The 21,721-nt window shown below is 37.8% G+C and overlaps 1 protein-coding gene across 7 annotated transcripts in view; it reads right to left on the bottom strand.

The window, feature by feature from the left end:
* Positions 1-13,907: 13,907 nt before the first annotated feature.
* The window catches only part of KIF21A (kinesin family member 21A), a 146,927-nt gene continuing 139,113 nt past the window's right edge, over positions 13,908-21,721 (bottom strand). For all 7 annotated transcript variants that reach the window (XM_063115509.1, XM_063115510.1, XM_063115513.1 and 4 more), the window contains 4 exons: positions 21,473-21,590; positions 19,864-20,034; positions 18,330-18,529; positions 13,908-14,167 (listed from right to left, as the gene is read on the bottom strand). In XM_063115509.1, the coding sequence (XP_062971579.1) occupies positions 14,074-14,167; positions 18,330-18,529; positions 19,864-20,034; positions 21,473-21,590 (583 nt within the window). In that variant the 3' untranslated portion in view covers positions 13,908-14,073. The remainder of the gene's footprint in view (positions 14,168-18,329; positions 18,530-19,863; positions 20,035-21,472; positions 21,591-21,721) is intronic.

Below are 21,721 nucleotides of genomic sequence, written 5' to 3'. Positions count from 1 at the left end.
AAAATTTGAAATAAATAACATCAGGTTTCTTTTCATTTTTCTGCATTTCTTAGTATTATATTTCTTTTTATTCTTGATATAACAATTTCATGAAAAGGTTTAGAATTAATTTCAACAAGGTTCTCATAACGTGTTTAGCGTGGTGCCCAGCAAGGAGCGAGTGCTCTGCCACAGAGCAGCACACCAGGAAGGCAACATTCCACATGGTTGAAAACAAAAGTATTGGAGTTAATCAAGATTCCAATCCTGCAGCCAAAACAGCACATAGTGCACAGTGGGCACGGAACAAGTGAAAGAGCATATGCTGGCTCTGTTCACTATTCCTGGGCTGCCTCCAAGCCTTTGCACTTGCTGTTCTCCCTACCTGAAATGATCTTCCCCAGATATCTGCCTGGCTCCCTCCCTCCCCTAGAACTCTATTCAAATTTCCATACATACATATATATATATATACACACACATATAATTTTTTTTTCCCTGCTGCTGGACAGTATAGGGATCTGAACCTTGACTTCGGTGTTGCCAGCACCGTGCTCTAACCAAGTGAGCTAACCAGCCAGCCCTTTATTCAAGTCTTCTTATTGAGAGGCCTTCCCTAAAGAACACAAATGAAATGAACTCTGGCATTTCCATTTCCCCTTACCCTATTTTCGCTCTCCAATTTAATGCTATAGAGCTAGTTCTCCTCTAGCTGAAACATTAGCTCAGAGAGCAAAGATTTTCTCTGCTTCGTTTGCTTCTGCATCTCCACCTAGAGCAATGTCTGGATGAATGAATCTTGAAGAATCTTGACAAGTCTCCTCTTCCTCATTTGTAAAGTAATGGGATAGAAATAAATGTAGTAATGCCTTCTAAATGAAATTATATCATCCCTTTTCCCCGGATCTTTGCCCATCGAAACCTCCTTCCTTAACTCAGTTCAAATTCTGTGCTGCCAGATAAAGTTAGTAAAGTTGGTCGTGCTACAAAGCTCTTTCTTGCACACACCTACTCTGAGCTGTCTATATGGTAGCTAGATCATAATAGATTTGTGTTTTCATAAAATTTGGAATATCAGAGTTGTCGTGAATCCAGAAGCTCACCTAGACCAACCAACTCATTTTATAGATATGGACTGTGAAGACCGTAGGGGCCAAGTGACATAGCTGAGATCACACAGAGTTAGTCGTAGAGCCAGGATAAAAGCCCAGATTGTAGAATCCTATTCCACACCCATTACAGTAAAACATGGTCCTACCATCATTAAAAGAGCACCACCAGTTTTCAAATATCTTCCCCTGACTCTGAGTCCATTCCTTTTCTACTGTAATAACCTAATGCCTCCTCCAGTCTTGCCCATTAAACTTAACCAGCGGAAACAGTTTTATTCTTCCAGTAGCCAAATCTCTCCTGACAAGCTAAGGTGAAATTAGCAATAAGAAGACAGAGCTTGACCTCACTGAGTCTGTGCTCAGAAGCAATTCTTTATCCCGTGATCTTTGCTTTGCAAAATTTGTTCCTATGGTTTCATGGGACACATAATTCTTGCCAAATCAAGGTCCTCAAACTTTCTAAGGCTACTGGACAGGTACTTCAAAGATTGTGAATTCTCAGCGTCTTAAGAGAGCCACTCAATATAACCAACTGTGGCGACTGATTTAATTACGTAGCCACTGTGGTTTAAAAGACTGTTTTTGTACAGATCCTATTTAATCATCCTGTATTCTGCTGGAATTTGGCACCAAATACAATCTAATGTCCATGGGCATTTAGAATTAATTGCTTCCTACTCACACCCACTTCAAGTCCCAAAACAATGTTTCCATCCTACAGTCACCAATGTTTTAGAAGACATTACTGCCCCCTAGTGGAAATACTAAAAACTGTTCCTGGGAATATTACCCCCCAAATCAAAATCTTCCCAAGAAAGAATGTTCTCCAGCTTATCCAATAAAAACTAACTTCCTAGTAATCTGAAAATTGAAAGGTCATAGGGTCCCAGTGACCGTGTTATTTTCCTGCTTCCTTTTTCCCTCCCTAACCCCCCGACCCCTAGCTCAAATTGCTTTAGGCATCAACAACTCATCATCAGATGGCCTCCAGGATAGTGACACTGGAAGGCTGAAATGTCCTCAATAAATATTCATAGGCAAAGCATCAGTGATCACTTTAGGACAAGGCAAACGTTTGTATTTATAAACTAAAATTATTACTTGTTGGAGTTCAGGGAGAGCTCTAATTCATGCATCTACTAAAAATCTGGCTTCTGTTCAAACTTGGCACGTTTGCAAATCACCTCTACTTCCTCCCCAATTGTTGCTACCCATGTCGTTTTCCTACAAAAAAGTTAAATGAAAGGGGTAAGTAGAACCTCAAGGCCTTTATTTTCCCATGCTGGTGTAGGACAGGGAAAACAGTCCAAGAGTAGCTGTCATAAAGAAGCCTTCCCCAACGACTCCAGCTTTGCTCCTTTGAATATCAAGAGCTTTGATTTTCTAAGTCCATGGATGCCAATCCTGGATGTTCATCAGAATCATCTGGGAAGTTTGCAGTGTCATTGTTACTGCTATTGTTTTATATTGCTATTGTTGAATACAGATTCCCAGCTACTTACTGAATCAGAATTTCAGAGAATGGGAAACCAAATTATTTTCATAAATGAGTGAAGTCTTTAAGTAAACTTTCAACTTCTTGAGAACAGTATTTCTTCTGTATTCTCACATACCTGACTGCATAAAAATTAATTCCTTTTTCTCTTTTCCAGTTGCCTCCATTTCCAGTCACACGTCACCATCATTTGTGGGCTATTGCAATTAGCACAATATAATACTATGGGAATAAAGGAGGGTGTCTTCCCATCCATCTGCAATACAACTTGTGTTATTTCTAGACATTAAATGGATCCTATTACTCCCCTGAATAAAACTTTTGATTTCTCTCCTTTAAGTATATAATAAAATTCTTGTTCCTTAGCAGGACATGCAAAAGCTATGTTTCAACCGTGACCAACACCTTCCAGTACCCCGGAACACACCACACCATTCACACCTCTCCACGCCTCTTGGCCTTTGCTTAAAGCACTGCTCGGATTGCTTTTTCCCCATTCCTACCCCTTTCTGCAGGACAAACATTTATGTTTCAAGATTTTCAAGTTCCCTCTTTTATATAGCATTTTTCAACTTTCTTCTTCTTCCCAGATAGAATTAACCACAGTACCTACAACACTTTAGCATAAATATTTGCTTGTCCACCTCCCTCTGGTAAGCTATAACTGCAGTGAGGGAGAGAGAGTTGTGTCTTAATCATTTTTATATATGGAACGAATTACTGTTGAATGAATGAATGACTAGAAATGCTTAATATATACACAATTTCAGCTTTGACTTAGTTTATCATTTCTCCATTGCCAAACCGATGAAGAAAAATAAACCTTGTGTAAAATTACATGACTGAGCAGATCTGATTAAAACATCAGGGATAAAGAGGGGCATTACATGATGATAAAGGGGTCAACACTCCAAGAAGACATAGCAACCCTTAATGTACACACACCTAATAACAGAGTGTCAAAATACATGAGGAAAAACTGATAAAACTGCAAGAAGAAATGCATGAATCTCCACTATTATTATTTGAAACTTTAACACCCCTTTATCAGAAATGAATGGATCCAGCAGACCGAAAATCAGTAAGGACATAGATGAATTCAACAGCACCATCAATCAACTGGATATAATTTACATCTATAGACTACTTCACCCAACAATGGCAGATTACACATTCTTCTCAAGCACACATGGAACATTCACCACAATAGACCACATTCTAGGCCATAAAATACACCCTAACAAATTTAAAAAATAGAAATCACACAATGTGTGTTCTCAGATCACAGTGGAATTTAACTAGAAACCAATAACAGAAAAATAGCTGGAAAATTCCCAAATACTTGAAGATTAAACACCACATTTCTAAATAATAGATGGGTCAAAGAATAAATCTTAAGAGAAATTTTTAAATATTTTTAATTAAATGAAAATACAACATGGAAATTTGTGGGATGCAGCAAAAGCAGTGCTTAGAAGGAAATTTATAGCATTGAAAGTGGATATTAGAAAATAAGAAAGACCTAAAATCAATAATCTAAGCCAAAGTAAGTGAAAGAAAAGAAATAATAAAAATTAAACCAGAAATCAATGAAATTGAAAACAGGAAATCAATAGAGAAAACTAATGAAAGTAAAATCTGGTGCTTTGAAAAAATATGTAAAATAGATAAGTAAGCCTCAGGCTAGCCTAAGAAAGAAAAGAGAGGAGACTCAAATCACCAGTATCAGAAATGAAAGAAGAAACATCACTACAGATCCCAGGGACATTAAAAAGATAATAAAGGAATACTATCAACAGCTCCATCCCACAAATTTGATAACCTAAATAAAACAAACTAATTTCTTGAAAGACACAATCTGCCAAAACTCATACAGTGTGAAAAAGACAATCTGAATAGGCCTATATCTATTAAAGAAGTTGATTTAATAATTAATAAACCTCCAAAACAGAAAACATCAGGCCCAAATGGGTTCACTGGTGAATTCTACCAAACATTTATAGAAGAAATTATATCGACTGCTGTGGGGTTTGAAGCGTTTTTCTTAGGTTTTCATATATTGTTAATGTTTCTCTTTGATTGTGGGAAATTAATTGTAAAATATATGTGTGAACCGTACTATTCCCTCTTTGTTATACTGTCACCATTCTCCTATTTGTGGGGCTATTTTCGGTTTTTACAAATTTTATGTAAGTGATCAGGAAAATATCCTTTTTCATGATGCTTCTGTCTTGTGGGGATCATTCTCTTGATCCTTGACATCTTTGTCACCTCATTGACTCTTCCTTCTCAAAACCGTATCATAACTTAATGGAATAGAAAAAATTGAATTCATTTGAAGTTTTTCCCATCATACACTAATAACTTCTAGTACAGAGAATAAGGTTAATTTTATTCTTCCTTACTGTCTAGTTTATCACATTTTGCAATCATTTATGCAATTCTTTTGAAACACTTCTCTTCCCTTCTGATCACATTTTTAAAAATTTCAGTGACAGGATTACAATGTTTAAACTTTCCTTTTAAATTTCAAAATTATGAAATTTCTGCCAACTTATCAGCATGATTCCTTGTAAAATATTCAATTAACCTTTACATTTTCATTGCTTTAATAAAAAAAATATCTTGTTGGCAGATTAAGCTAACACTGGTAACTACTTATTTGTGAACAGAGCTGTGAAGCCCAATTTCAAATATTCAGCTGAGCATTGTCAACCTTTTTCTTCATTTTTGACATTCTGAACCTGCCCTCTTGTACAACTGGCTAGTAGCGGAAAGTGATGGAATAATATTTGATCTAGAAAATATCACTCTGGAGAAAGGTGATCAGAGCAGAGGAGCTGAAACCAAGGAGTGGGCATGACAGGAGCCCTAATTTGTGCTCTAGAAACAGCCCACCTGGATTATCCCAACAGCCTCCTATGCGTTTTCCTGTGTAAATTATCTGTGGCCTTCGATCTATTACCAGCAGAGTAATTTGTCAAATTTAGAAGCCTTTCTTATCTTCACAGTGATGGACCAAAGTTCAAATGCCTTAACTCAGCACACAGGTTTGTTACTATCCAGCCGCTGACTGACATCACTCATTGCTCTGTCTGGAATTCTTTCACTCTCTGTCCTTTCTATTTTTCTCCCTCATGATTACCTCTCTAAACAGAAACTCAAGCATCACCTCTCAGAGAGAAAGAGTGAGAACAACACTTAGTTTTCTGTTTGAGATAAAGGTAGATGAAAGCCAGTCCAAGATTTTCAAACCAAAGTCCTTTCAAGAAAGCTACTACTTGACCCACTCCTCAGATTCCTTCACTGCCTCTTATTGAACTCTTATGAGTCAACTGGAGTGTTTTCAAAAACTAGGAAAGAAACCCAAGCCCAGACATGTTGAATAAGAGTATTCATCATTTCACATACTGGGCAGCCCCAAGTTCTGGCATGCTTGGGGTCAGCCTGCTCTGACATTTTTATCACTGTTATCATCTTAATGCTGGGTTCCTTTGTGGTCATAGATGGCTTGCAGTAGCAGTTGGAGCTACATACTTGCTAAATTGGTCCACTGGGGATGTGCAGTGGGCTTCTCCCAGTAATGGTGTAGTAACTCTTGCCCTTACACAGACCTAGGAGCTAGGTCAGGAGTTCACACCTAGATCAATAAGCATTGCCAGAGAAATGCTGGGTTTCAGTTGGTTTAAACCTGTGTTCCTGAACCAGATTCCTGAACCACTACTAAGGGGAATAGGATCAACACAGACCAATGGTTCTCAAAGTGTAGGTCCTTCTCCAGTGCCATCAGTATTTTCTGGGAACTTGTTAGAAATGAACATTCTTGTGTATCAGAAACTCTGGGTGTGGAGACAGGAAATTTGTGCTTTAACAAGCCCTTCAGGTGATTCTCACTGATGAGAGCCACTGTCTTAGACTAATCAGAACCAGTCATGGGGTTTCCCTGAATCACATAGACTCTATAGGGTAGAATGAAATCCTGAATTGGAGTTTGAGAAAAATATAGTGTGTGTGTGTGTGTGTGTGTGTGTATGTGTGTGTCTTAGAGACAGGTCTGCCTAATTTGAGATTACCTCCCTACCTTAGGTTAGATTGTACATTCATTTTTTATTGTAATAAAAACTTTTCAGGACACAAAGAGATAGAGACGAGTCAGTTTTCACATACTCATCACACCTTATCAAATGCTTTGCCTAACAGTTGCTAGATATTACCCACACTTTTTTTCAGCCCTCTGCCTGAAGGCGGGAATCTTTAACTATTCAAAGGAGCTGCCAAGATGTTATTACTCACAGGGGAAGGGACAGTTGGCCGTTTCTCACCCCCACTTTACAGCCAACCCTGCAGGGACTATCAGACCATGTTCCCGTAAATAGAGGGAGTGTTCTCATCCTACAGAATACTTTTCCTAAGGAAGAAATGATGAGCTCAAAGACGATTCCAGATTACTACCTTTGCCTTAGCTGGGATGCAAAAGAGCAAGAATTTTTCTGACTTACTTATGGAAAACTGAATATCCAATAGAGCATGTAAGCAACAATACTGAATAAAGGCACTTTGAGCAAGAGATTGCAGATGCAGTTATTGTCAATTCAAGCAGCTGGTTATCTAGGAAAGGCGCAATAACCTTGACATGCCTTGCTTAAGGAAAGTAGTCATCACATATTAGTAATACATAAAACAGAAAAATCTTTATTATGGAAGGACCTGAAATCTCAAACACCTTCTGGAGATTTGTTCTGTGGTGCTTCCATAGGAATGTGAAATAGATAAGGCTATTTTAATCCAGGGAGATATTGTAAGACTGGCCCGAAAGCACGAATCTCACTTGTTGGGAAGGCTCATCTCGCAAAGACCAGGAGACAGAGATCACTGCAATCAAGCAAGAGGTTTTTTTATTTCCAGCATGCTCGGGTCACTCCATCTTCAGGACAGAAGCGGCCTCGAGCTCTTAACACAAGCACTTTTTATACAGTTTGGTAGGCAGACTTTGGCAACAGGATGAGTTGTATACAGCTTATTGGTCACCTGAGGTGACTTTTAAATTCATTGGTGGCTTTCAGTGGGGTGGTATACAGACGAGGAACTGGGGAATTGCCCAACAGCCCATCCCTTGTGTGGTTAGGCCCTTCCCGGAACTGGTGAACTTTGGGCAGTTTGGGAAGTCCTTCATCTGCCCTTACCAGAAAGTCCCACCCACAGGGGCTTGTAAAACCTTGTGCAGGCTAATTACAGAAGCAGAAAAGCTAGTCAGTTAATATTTAAGGGTGGGGGAAGGGGTTCAAGTCCACAATATTTAAAGTGAGTGTGTCAGAAATAGGCAAATGATCTATAATCATTTGTTTTTCTATTGCTGACATCTGTGTCACTTCTAGGGATTGGAAACTCAGCTTCCAGCAGATCTTTATCATTTGTCTTAGCTGCAAATAACAAAAACCAACTGTTACAGGGAACCCTAAGCATTTTTAATTGCTGAGCCTTTCCCTTTTCCACTTGAGAAACTGTTTTAGAAACTCTATGCTCCACTGGAAACTCAAGCCCCTGCCATTTTACCTGCTTGCTTCTTGGGCCCACCTTCTGTGAGATAACAGCAGTCTCACACCCTCCCCCAGAGGCCAAAGGCAAATTAGGCTCCTAAAGTGACCAATGGACTGTGTCCCACAATCAGCCAATCCAAATTAACAGGACAGCATCCCTTATTTACATAAGAGGACCTGAATGAGAACCCAGGAGAAAGAAGGGTGGGAATTTAGGCTATATAAGGGGGTTGGTTCCTTTGTTCGGGGAGACACTGGCTTGGGAGTTTTCTGCCCTCCAGTGCCCTCCCTGCTTGCAAGCATTAAAGTGCTATAGCACTGAACAAAGAGCTGCAACACTAAAATAAAGAGCTATAAAACTACAACTGACACTGGTCTTGGATTCCTCTGTGCGTTCTCCCCACAACCCAACTCCACAAGTTTATCAAAAAAGGAATTTACCAGGGGTTATTAGGTAAGATATACAATTCTTGCGTGGCTGGAGAATGAGGCTTGGAGGCTGTATAGTCAGGAACAATGCCAAAATCATACCTCACAACTGATTGCTTCTTTCTCCACTAGGCACAGACCCCACAGCTTACACCATGGACACTGACACTGGAACTTCGTCCACTGCTTCCACGGAAAATGGCCTTAGCTCCCACCTTCCCCATCACAGGGATTCATTGAGGTGCCAGCATTTTTCTGTCACTAACTTCCAATTCAAAGTGTGTTGCCTGTGGCTCTAATGGGCCAAATCTAAGTTGTATGCCACCCTAGCCACAAGGGGAGGTGGGAAAATTAATAACTGGCCTCTAGAGTGAGAAGTGAAATTCATAGGGTAGAAACACCTGTAACACAGAAAGTTGTTCAAAGGTGCTAAGAGATCCTGTAGAGGTAGAGATAACCCCCATCCTTTTTGGGTAAACAATACCAGGTACTTAGGACTTTCCGCTACCAGGTGCTTGAGACTTTTCATTATCAGAGATAAGGACTTTCCGTTGCCAGGGGGAAGGGACTTTCCAAAGACCCCAAAGTTCACCCAGTTCCAGGAAGGGCCTAACCGAAAAAGGGGTGGGCTATTGGTCAATTCCCCAGTTCCTCGTATGTGTACCACCCCACTGAAGGCCACCAACGAAATTAAAAGTCACCTCAGATGACCAATAAGCTGTGTACAACTCATCCTGTTACCAAAGTTTGCCTACCAAACTGAATAAAAAGTGCTTGTGTTAAGAGCTCGGGGCCACTTCTGTCCTAAAGACGGAGCGACCCCAGCATGCTGGAATAAAAAAACCTCTTGCTTGATTGCAGCGATCTCTGTCTCCTGGTCTTTGCGAGATGAGCCTTCCCAACAAGTAAGATTCGCACTTTCGGCCAGTCTCACAATCCAAAAGGATGGCAAATATCTATTAGATCCAGACTTGGGACCCATTTTTACACTCAGATTCCATTTTATTTTTTGCAATCAGGTACGGGTGGAGGAGGCAAGCAAGCCCAGCACTTACACACTACCCAGGTGCACACTTATGGATCTCTTACTACTTAGGGTAAATGGCAGAGGGCCAGCATCTCAACAACAGTGCCCTATCCCAATGCTGCTGCTGCCACCCACCTGGACCCCAGAGACAACATCCCTGAAACTGGGTGCTCTGACCATCAAAGTCATCTCAGATTGCCCTATTTCAGGGGATGCCCAAACAGACAGTAAATACTCAATAAAAATTGACTATTACAGATACTACCCTAGTCAAAAAAAAAAAAGAGGAAGGATTAATGGCAGCTGTGACATTTTAAAATTGGTTGAGCATCTCATTATGATTAGAAACAAGAATAGATCATTCTTATTTTCTCATTATGATATGCATATTTAGCACAAACTTTACATTTTATAACTGTAATTTGCAAATAAAAAATCCCAACTATCAGCATCTGCACAATAATTGGCAAATCAAATCCCCAACAATAAAGTAAGACAAAAAAAGCCAACCTATTCTGAGGCTGAAAACAGAATTTGAAATATTTCAGTTCTTACATTGAACTCTTCAATCCATTTTGAGCTGATTTTTGTATATGGTGAGAGATAGGGGTCTAGTTTCATTCTTCTGCATATATATATAAACCACCTTTCCAAGTTGATTTTGAGTTAAGGTATGGGCAATGCTTGGGAAAAATAACAAATAGCAGTGAGACAGAATAGGGCTAGGCCTGTGAACCAAACTGACTCCATTTTCCCTGCAGAGGACACTTTGCTACTTTTCCACTCCTCAGTCATGAGACACCCCAGGGCACATGATTACCCTATGGCCCTCCCTGATAAAACAAACTGAGATAAGGGCAGAACAGATAGTCACTGATTTGCAAAACCCCTCCCCAAGGCTTGTTTACCATAATTGTAAAAATTAAGTTACAGATAAACCCCAACACCCCTTTAGAAATTCCTGCATGTGCAGAAAGCTTCAAGATGACCACTACAATGACCCTCTAGGGTGACGATAATGAACACCACGACCATCTTGGGCCACAACCATTTTGGACCTACAGAGCAGGAGCAAAGACGAAAGACTTAACTGAGCCTGTGCCCATGACACAACCAGGAACAACAGAATGGATCACCTCCAGTGATGCTGGCCTGCACCCCTTAACTCTTTTCCCTATAAAAGACCCTGAACAGCTCCCCTCCCCTCAGAGGGCTAACTTTCCTGTTGCTACCCACCTTATGCATGAGTCTATCTCCTCTTTTAATAAAGCATTGCTTGCTTTACTACTGGATGCATTGTTCATTTCTATGACTTTGGAACCCAAGAGCCTAATTTGGTAACAACAGCATGGAACAACTCCTTACATGTTGATTTTAATTTAAATTTTTATGAAAAAAACTCCACATCAGCTGGGAATTAAATAAATAAATATGCACATGTGAGGTATAGCTGAATTAATATGCAAAACTTTGTCATTACTCTTTGGCTAAAATGCAGAGATTTGGATTTGAAAGAGGAAACATACCTTCTGAAAAAGGAAGTTATTCAGTATGCGGGGACAAGGCATACATTGAATACATAGTGAGGAATAATCCATTATTTAGCTTTAAAGGCACTATTTTAACTGTTTTAAGAGTTATTTTAAACTTTCTGGATAGGATCTTTAGGGCTTAACATTATGTTTCAAAATGCAGATTCTTTAAGAAGATTGCCTCTTTTACATATTCTTTTCAATTACTTGAATCAGATCCACACTAGCTCAGCCTCCAGCATTTTAAAAGGTAAAAGAGACACTGGCTTTGTACTTTGCACAAGCAAAGACGGTGCTCAGGAATTCCAACTGTATTTGTAGTTAGGATTGGATGCCTCTAACAGGTGCTAAGACACCCTGGAGTTTTCCTACCTGAGCACTTACCAAGCTCGGGTAAGTGCTCAGGTTTTATTCTCTCCCTCCACTAAGAAGACAATCATCATCTCAGTCTTGTTATTTCTTCATCCTCAATACCTTGTAAGACTGGCTCGAAAGTGCGAATCTTACTTGTTGGGAAGGCTCATCTCACAAAGACCAGGAGACAGAGATCACTGCAATCAAGCAAGAGGTTTTTTTATTCGAGCATGCTGGGGTCGCTCCGTCTTCAGGACAGAAGCGGCCTCGAGCTCTTAACACAAGCACTTTTTATACAGTTTGGTAGGCAGACTTTGGCAACAGGATGAGTTGTATACAGCTTATTTGTCACCTGAGGTGACTTTTAAATTCATTGGTGGCTTTCAGTGGGGTGGTATACAGACGAGGAACTGGGGAATTGCCCAACAGCCCATCCCTTGTGTGGTTAGGCCCTTCCCAGAACTGGGTGAACTTTGGGCAGTTTGAGAAGTTCTTTATCTGCCCTTACCAGAAAGTCCCACCCACAGGGGCTTGTAAAACCTTGCGCAGGCTAATTACAGAAGCAGAAAAGCTAGTCAGTTAATATTTAAGTGTGGGGGAAGGGGTTCAGGCCCACAACCTGAACCCATTTATGGTCAATAAACATTTATTGAATAAATTAATTGTCAAGTTAACGAGTTATCAAGCAATAGTCCTGCAAAAAAAAAAATGCTGCAAGAGACTTGACATTCAAAATAGACCTGACAGTCTCTCTCAGGAAAGGAGGCATAGTTACAAAGTAGCCAAATCTTGGCTGGATAGTACAGGGATCAAACGCTGGACTTTGTTGTTATGAGCAACAAACTCTAACCAACTGAGCTAACCAGCCAGCCCAAAAAATATTTTGCTGTGAAACATAGCACACATACATAAAACAATACACGTAAAGTTTAACGTGAATACATACAGAAAATGCTATGGTAACATTTAGGACCCAGGTAAAAAAAATACAGTATTGCTAGGACTCCAGAAGCACCTCCACCCCCCTTCTACCCTCCCAACTCACCTGCTGTGACCCCTGCCAGTCACCATCCACTCCCTCTCCTCTCTAGGTAATGGAGGTCACCACTGTCCTAACATTTATGGGAATAATTATTTATTTGTTTTCCCATCTATGTTCAAATCCCTAAGTTACATAGTTTCATTTAAGTCCTTTAAATAGTGACTTCATCAAGATTAAGTAACTTTTTTCTTAAGATTAGTTTACATTTTAAACTTTTCTAGAATATTTTACGTCTAGTGGGCCAAGAAAGGAATGTACATAAATTGCTGGATAACCAAAAAAATGCTTTCCCTTATATGACACAGAAATAAGACAAAGTTTTACATACACTGACCATTTTCTTACAGTTAGAAAAAAAGCAATAGAATAAAAATAATTCATAGCAACATGTTTATTTAAGCCCTAGCTAAGCTTTCATTTACAAGCAAATATTTTCAGGGAAAAAAAAAAATCACATAAGACAATACTTTCAAATGTCATACCATCTACATAAAAATTAAAATTGCAGAATTTACAAATTAATATTCTGAGCAGACAGAAATATTATACATCCTTTTGCAAAATCCAATCTACAGCACTAAAAAATTCATACAGGCACAACACAATAGTCTCTCTTTACAAACTACCTATTTACATAGCTTTTCCCACCACACATGAAATAGTTCTTCTCTTCAAAGCTACCAAGATTTGCAAACATAGTGTATGTAAAATATATTTAGCAGCATATAAAAAAAATTAGACAAAAAGGGAAGGAAATACTACTATTAAATAAAAATGAAATTAAAAGGTGATAATAGAAACAACTCCATAGGAAATAGATCAAAATAAATTCCTGTTAGGACATCAACAACGTTTCCCATCATAGAATGTATGCACAGCACTAGTAAAACAACAATTTAATAACATTTTAGTCCTGAGCACAGAAAATAGAACAGCTGCAAAACTTTGGTCAATACAAGTAAATGTCAACATTTAACACAAACTGTTATTAACATTCTTTGTTAGTAGATTAAGGTCAACTTCAAATTTATGAAAAAATCACCAATAATCTTCTCATATCTTACTTTTTCTCCATTACACTGAAAGAGCTTTGAAATTTGGGAGCCCTCCATAGACTGATATGAATACCTGACAAGCGGACCACAATTTGACTAACATTCCCATATGTTTAAATACATAAATCACCTGAACAGACTATGTGAACGAGTTAACAGTGGGTTGCATTATATTCCAGGTGTGTTTTCTGACTGTCACAAAAGCAGACATCTTGTAATTCAAATAATTTAAAGGTGTTTTTTATAGCTAGGCACAAAAATCCAACCACAGTAAAAGTGCGAATCAAGCAAATATATCAATTGTAGGATATATATACGTATCGGTAGATATTAAAGTTAAGCACACAGGATAGTACATGATTTTATTAGAATTCCATTTATATTCAGCAGTTGGATTCAGATATATTTTCCAGTTAATTCCATTCATAAGTTTTTGCCTAATAAATGCAGGACAACATTTTCCCTATAGAACATATTATTATCACAGTATTAAGTTTATCTTCATTCTTGTTTAGTTACTGGCAATATCTTCCCCCAGATCTCCTGTGTCAGAGATCTGACCATCTTGCAAATTGCGAGCCTTCCAAATTCTCACAGTTCGGTCACTACAAAACAATAAATTAAAAATGGACATATTAACAGAAGCAGAAATATAAAGAAATACCTATTAGAATTACTTATTATGGAAACATTTCCTAAATAGGCCTTTGATAAATGCAAGTAAAAATATACATTGTCTCATAGGCATAGCGAACATGCATCATAATAATGATGATAATATGAATATGGTGATAATAGCTCATATTATCAAGGGCACACTATGTTCCAGGCATAGTTACCATGTGCCCTTTACGTACATTAACACATTTAATTTCCTTTAACTACCATTAGAGAAAGGTACTGCTATGATCCTTTTATTAATGATGAGCAAAGCCCAGATCACAAAGCAAGTGACAGAACAAAGATTTGAACCCAGGCAGTCTGGCTCAAGAGCCTTATCTCTTAATGCTGTATCTGCATTTGTGATTTGACATAGGGTCAGAGGGCTTCAGGCACAACAATTCAGATTAAGGTCACAGTGAGGCTTATGGGCAGGGAGGGAGCCAGGGCAGTATTTTCAGGGGGTCGATGAACCTGGCAACAGTCAGGAAGGATTATCTTTGGGTGAAATCTTCAAATAAGCCCACAGAAAAAGCAGGAAGCTATTGAGAAGTGAACTAACACTCCATCTAATATTTAGCATAGAATGTACCAGATTAAAAGTGTTTCTAATACCCTATAAGTATATTCCATTATTATTTGTCAATTAAAATAAAAATTTAAATTTAAAAAAGGGAAAAAAGTATTTCTGAGAAAATTTGTTTCTGGTCACCCCAGATATGGATACTGGGGACCAATCATTAGACAATCACATTTCTTACCATGTCTCTCATGGCTTATAGGAAATGTGGTTTTTTCTCCCAATTTCCAGATAACCCCAAAGTTAAAGAAAAAGAGTTTCATAGAATTTATGGCTAAAGGGCACTTTAGAGATTTTGTCATCCATCACAAGGGAAAAAAAAAGTTTAGTGACGTACTCCATGTAACACAGTAAGAGGCAGAGCTTTACTGGAACCCATGCTTTCTAGATTTTAATCAATCTTCCTCTCATCATTTCACACAGCACTCACACATACACTGATAACAGCAATGGAATATGCTCATTCATCCACCCATTCAACCATTCCATTATCCATTCAACCATTTACTCAACGAATGTTATTGAGAACCTGCTATGTGCCAAGCACTGTTCTAGGTGCTTGGGATATGGGTTTTTTTACATAAAAAAATAAAATATAAAAACCCAGACCCTCTGCCTTTTGTAGACCATACATTCTAGCAAAAGGAGACAGATAATAAACCATAATAAGTAATTAAATTATAGAGTATATTAGAAGATAATGGGTGCCATGGGGAGAAAAAAAGTGGATCATGACAAGGAGAATCAGGAGCACTAGGTGACATAAGAGATTATAATTTTAAATAAAATGGACTTACTCTTCAAAAAACTTACTTAGAAAGACTTAAAAGAAGGTCAGGACCTTTGAAGGAAAAACATCCCAGGCAAAGGGAGCAGTTGGGTAAATGCCCTAAGGCAGGAGTGAGTCTGATATATTCCAGGACCAGCAAAGAGGTTATTGGGGTTGCAGGAGAAGGAAGAAGCCAGAGGGTGAAGGAGGTAACAGACATTCAGAGGGTCAGACCAAGCATGGCCTCAACCCCATGTGAAATACAGGAACACTGTAGGATTTGAGAAGAGAGGGAATATGATCCAACTTCTGTTTTTAAAGTATTACTCTGGCTTCTGTGTTGAGAATAGACTACATATGGGCAAGGGACATTGTTTAGGAGGCTATTGCGGCAATCCAAGAGCTGGTGGTGATTAAGTCTAGTGAGATAGCAGAAGATGTGGTGAGAAGTGGTCAGATTCTAGATATAACTTGAAGGTAGAACCAACAGAACTTGATAATGGTTAGATATGGAGTAAAGAAAGGTTCTGGCCTGAGCACAGAAAAGACAGAGAAGTCATCAACCATGATGGAGAAGGCTGTGGGATAAGTGGGTTTCTTACGGAGAAGATCAGGAGTTCAGTTTTAGGTACGCTAAGTTTGAGATGATCAAATCTTCACTACTAGCCATGAAGGAGTAACTCATGCCAGGTTAACCATCCTACTGTAAACAAAGAGAAAACTTGATAAAATATACGGGACAATTGTTTTCAGACATAAGGCAACAGGCAGTGCAGTCTCTGATCCCTGAGAAAAGGGAAATGAAGATGAACTTTGTGATAGTCCTGGCTTTCTGCCTGGAAGAATATTTCACACTACAGCACGGGGAGGGAAACCCAGGCAGAGAACCACAGGATCTCTAAGTTGAAGAGACAGACAACAAAATCTGGAGAGTCTGTAGTAGTTGGAATTTGTAAGCAAAGAAGAGGAGATAACTATGCAGAAAAATAACTCTATAAATCTACATAAAGGTCTCTTAAAGTCTTTGACTGAATGCTGAGCTGCACATGAGTAGAATGAGACCATAAGGCCAGACAAAAACAACTACCAGGAGCTATAAATTGAGCAATTCCCAGAGTTCACACAGGACTGAGATGTTCAAGTTCTGACCAGTGAAGCAGAATAGATATCCTTAAACAGCTGGGACATTCAGCAGAGGTTATAGTAATAATACTTACCTTCTATAGTTATTATGAGGACTAAATGAGTTAACGCCTGCAAAGCACTTAGAACAATGCCTCACAAATAGTAAGCTTGACACAAGTGTTTGTTAAATAACAAATAAGTAGAACTAATTTTAAAATAGGCCTTCTGATCTTACTGGCTATTTTCCTATGATTTCGAAAATGTTTAATAAATGCACTTGCATTTGATGCATTCTGGGTAAACTGAGAAGAAGTTTAGTTTTTCAGAAATGAAACCATATCGTGAAAAAGACATGAGTACAGTCACATCACACATCAACTCCCAGGCCTCAGTTATACATAGTACTTAGTTTTATATCGGGTGTCCCACAGCTTAAGTAGTGTTATTTCCAGTATGTTACCAAGGTCACAATAAGTTTCCAAGAAAGTAAAGAAAAGTGGTGACTTTTAAGAAAGTAGTTTATCTTGGAAAAAGCATCAATGAATCATTAAAAGTAAGCATCTTAGAAAAACAAATAAATTGGCTTTGATGTACCTTAAAGATGAAAGAAAGTAAACATAAATGAAAATAGGGACTGATTCAATGGAAACATCACAAATAATAACAAATGACACAGAAATAAAGTAGAGGTTTCAAAATAAAATAGGGCATTCAAGCATTTTGGGTAGATTGAATCAAGGCAGTGTTCAAATTAAATTAAGTACCATAACTGGTGCACAAATAAAATAGGGAGATTTTTAAGACAGATATTCATGAGGAATTACATTTTATTTGAATGAGACCAACACGTCACATTATAATACACATGCTTTCCTTTCTAAAGTACTTAGAAACATATGTCATTTTTATGGTCATGACATCTTTCTATGTCCTTCAGCATCTTCTTAAATGTCACATTCTTGGTGGGGTCTTCGCCAACCACTGTATTTTGTAACCCCTGCCCTATGAAACTCCCATCCCCTTCGCTTTATTTTTCACGATTGCGCTTATCACCATCTAACACATTCTACTTATTTATTTTCTATTTCTTCTCATCAGAATGTAAATGGGGTTTGGATCTGTTTTGTTTACTGTTCTATTCCGAAGAGTCTGGAACAATGCCCAGCAGATAGGAGGCTCATTGTAAATGAACAAATCCATAGGAGGGAGGAAGCAGAGGTTACTACTACGTACTTATACTTTTAAGGGAGGAAGAAGCACACAGAGAATTTTTTAAAAATTTGTTCTAATTATGAAGAATGGCAAATTTGCTGCCTTTTTTGAAAACAAAAATCTTTAGAAATTAGTCATCTATGAATTTTTTTAAAACTTAAAATCACCAAGGAAAGATCTGGCAGTAGACTTCCTATATAAGCAGAGTGTTAATACAAAAGTAACACTATTTTCATGTAACCTGGGGAGGTGTCCCCAGTGTACATCAGAAGATATAAAGACATCTTAAACAAACATTAAAATGACTGCAATAAAAGGATTTCATATGTTCAATATTTCTAAATATTTGCAACTTATAATATTTATTAAATCTGAACACCAAGCAATCGTTAATAAAGAAAAACCACATAGGAAAACTTACTCAGATGCAGTAAAAATGAAGGTGGAATTAACACATATGGCATTGATAGGACTATCATGACCCTTCATCTCTCCGACTGGAACAAAAGTATCCATGTTCCAGAGTTTCAAAATGCCCCCTCTGCAGCCACTGAGCAAAACCGGGTGGCCTGGCAACACTCCCAGGGCACAAACCCAATCCTTATGTGCATTTGGAACTTGCTGTAAAAAAAAAAAAAAAAAATAGAGAAATCAGTAGATTTAGAAGAGCATTCCAAACTGACATTTTCACACCAAAATAAGTTACAAACATTTTTATTGATCAAATGCAATATTTGGAACACTGAATGAATGGCCTAGAAACTAATTACAAAATTCGTTTTCTATAAAATCACTCAGTATTTAAATAAATAAATGTATAATTTGCTCCCCAATTTGCCTCACTAATTTTCATCATTATTAAAGGCCTATAATGTTAATAATCTATAGAATCTAAATGTCACAGAAAGTGTACAAAATTTTTCACACATCACATCCTTTTCATGGACACTAAATATCTCACTTTTCTCCAAAATTTATTTAAAAAAACAAGTTTGAAAACTATAACCTGATATGTGGACTATAAGGACTGCCTCATAAAATAACTGGCTTAAACCGCTGGTAAAGAATATAGAGAGGCCTGAAGTTTTTTGAGGACCAGAGATAATCTATATATTTCTTAATAAGCAAGCAATAATTACAAGATCAGACTACACGACTATACACACAAATATACTTATATGCACAATGTAAAAATCACAACCATGAAAGTAGGTCTATAAAGGAAAAGCTTTTGAATGCAGTATATGCATCTATTGCCAAGGTTTTTCTATTAATATTCATGCTACTTGTTCATTGTGTTTTCATCTGCTGGTTGCAAGCAGGCGTAGCCACTGTAGTACTTGTACATACATACCCACACATACAGAAGAAAAAGCTGGAAATTGAGAAAAATTTCATCTGTTAACTAATTTCTTCCTCTAGGAATTAGGAAAAGACACCAATATTTGAATGTATTGACACAATACTCCAACCCAACTATTGTTCTGTAGGAAATGAGAGAACCACCACTCTTGGATACATGAAAATGCTCTTGTAAATGAAGAATCATTTATATTATTCTTGACTTCAGTAAACTTGATACTCTTTGGAATATATATATGTGTATAAAACAAAAACAAAACAAAATGAGAAATTACAACTGCTCTACTCCAAGGCTGATTTTATTTCATAAATACATGCATGGGGCAATCTCAGGTCTTTCAGTTCTTATCAGTGTCTATTCTCTGCTTATCTAGTAGGTATTATTAAATGTTGAATGTTTCTCTTCTCCCAATTAGTAATTCTTGTAGATGATAATGAAACATTTTTTAAGAGGAAAGAATATTATGATTAATTATATTATGGTTAATAGACCTAAATAATAAAAATCTACATAGAAGTTCTTCAAGTTCTTACATAGACTACTGAGTGGTTCTCAAATGCCCACTCCATACCATGAAAAGGTTTTGCATTACCTGAAGAAGGTCTTTTTGAGCTAAGTCCCATTTCTTGATTCCATTATCTCTGGACCCACTAAATAGGTTATCCCCTTGAATGGTTAGTGCTTCTATGCCATCATAATGAGGGGGTTCAAAATTGTGGGTGGGACTCACCGTTCCAAGAGCCCCTTCAGTTACATCAAACATCTAAAAAAAAAAAAAAAAAAAGGGCAGAAGAAAAGCAGTTTTCCCACTTAACTTACAAACAAATGCTTATGTGTACATTCATATGAACACATATACATGTGTGCTAATCAGACATGATTTATTTTGTTACAATATTTTACTAAGTTAATTAAATTACCATGGTGTGAATGACACTGAGGATGAACCTGAGCCCTATTCCACACTACTTTTGCTTGCATGTCACATGCATACATGTCTGTAGGCTTTTAAGATAGGCAGCCAGATGTTTTCATGTATGAGTGCACAAACAATAAATACTACATATCAATACAGCTGAAATTCAGATAAACGATATGGTTGTTATTTAATCACTATTAGGTAACCCTGAAGTCCTGGAGGTCATCTCCACTTCCTCAAAGCTGCTATTCAAAACCTTTTCACCTTCCTCAGCTGCCTTGTCTCTCTTAGCCAATTACCTTGTGCTTTCCTGAAAAGTCTAGTGGGATCAAAAATAAAACTTTTTGGACCCTCCACTCCATTCTAAAAGTTTTCTTTTATCTTCAGACATCCTTTTGCCCTTCCCCTCTTTCTCAGCAGCTGAAGTGTAGTTCCTCCCTCCCACCGTTCACATCTGTCATCCGATTCTAACTCCTCCCACCACCTCCATCGATTGCCATCACCACCACTCCACTCTTCTCTTCGACCTCTGAGCCCATTTCCTAAGCACAGAAATATGTTCAAGTCTCCTGAGTATAAAAACCTCCCCTCCTAACCATTTTATTTTCAAGGCTCTAATTCATCTCTCATCTCTTAATCAAAGTTTCTAGAAAAAGTACTTATATTCATCCTACCTTTCTTTCTTACTCTATCTTCTTTTTACTTCTATTGGTATTTATAAGTATTCCCCAAGGCTGTGTGTTCACTCAACGTCACTCCCCCTTGGCCATCAACTCTAAGTCCTTGAACATCTGCTTCTACTTGAACGGCTCCTAAACCTACATCTCTAGTCACAACTCATCTTCACCTCTGGATTTCCACTTCTAAAGGCCTGCTGGCCTTTATGTGTATGTCCTCTGTTAGTATCTCAAATTGAACATTTCTAGAATCAAACTATGCATCTTTCCTCACCTTATCTACTAATTTCATGGAATCCTGAAGATCATAATGTGCTTAATATAAAAGATGGTGACAGTGAGACTCATGTATTAGTTGCAAAACTGAGCTAAAAGATTTTTAAAGTCCCTCCCAACCTATCTTCCATGAAAAATGAGAATACATGATTGAATAAAAAGACAATAAAATCAGGAACTAAAATGAGGAAAAAAATAGGAAGAAAAAGCAAAGGTTAGATAAGGGAAAAAAGACAACTGATTAAGATAAAGGGGTCCTAGACGAGTCTGAATACTTCAAACCTGTCCTTTAATACATGAATATAAATCAACAACTCTATTATACACACTTTGATGTAATGATCCTTGGAGCCAGTGATAATTAGATCTTGTCCACTGGAAATCTGATCTACAGTAAGGCACATAACAGGGCCTAGGTGTCCTGTTAACTTTCCTGTTGACTGAAACCTTTAAAAAGAAAGAAAAATAATTTCGTTTGAAAATATTTCTTAGCATAATCGGGCTAAGCCCCAACATAAATAATCTATTTTCTTTCATGAAATTGTTCACTAACTTTTCTTTTTCATTTTTGCTCCACC

This window comes from Cynocephalus volans, chromosome 12 (assembly GCF_027409185.1).
Source record: "Cynocephalus volans isolate mCynVol1 chromosome 12, mCynVol1.pri, whole genome shotgun sequence".
Taxonomy (NCBI): domain Eukaryota; kingdom Metazoa; phylum Chordata; class Mammalia; order Dermoptera; family Cynocephalidae; genus Cynocephalus; species Cynocephalus volans.
This window is presented reverse-complemented; position numbering and strand designations above follow the sequence as displayed.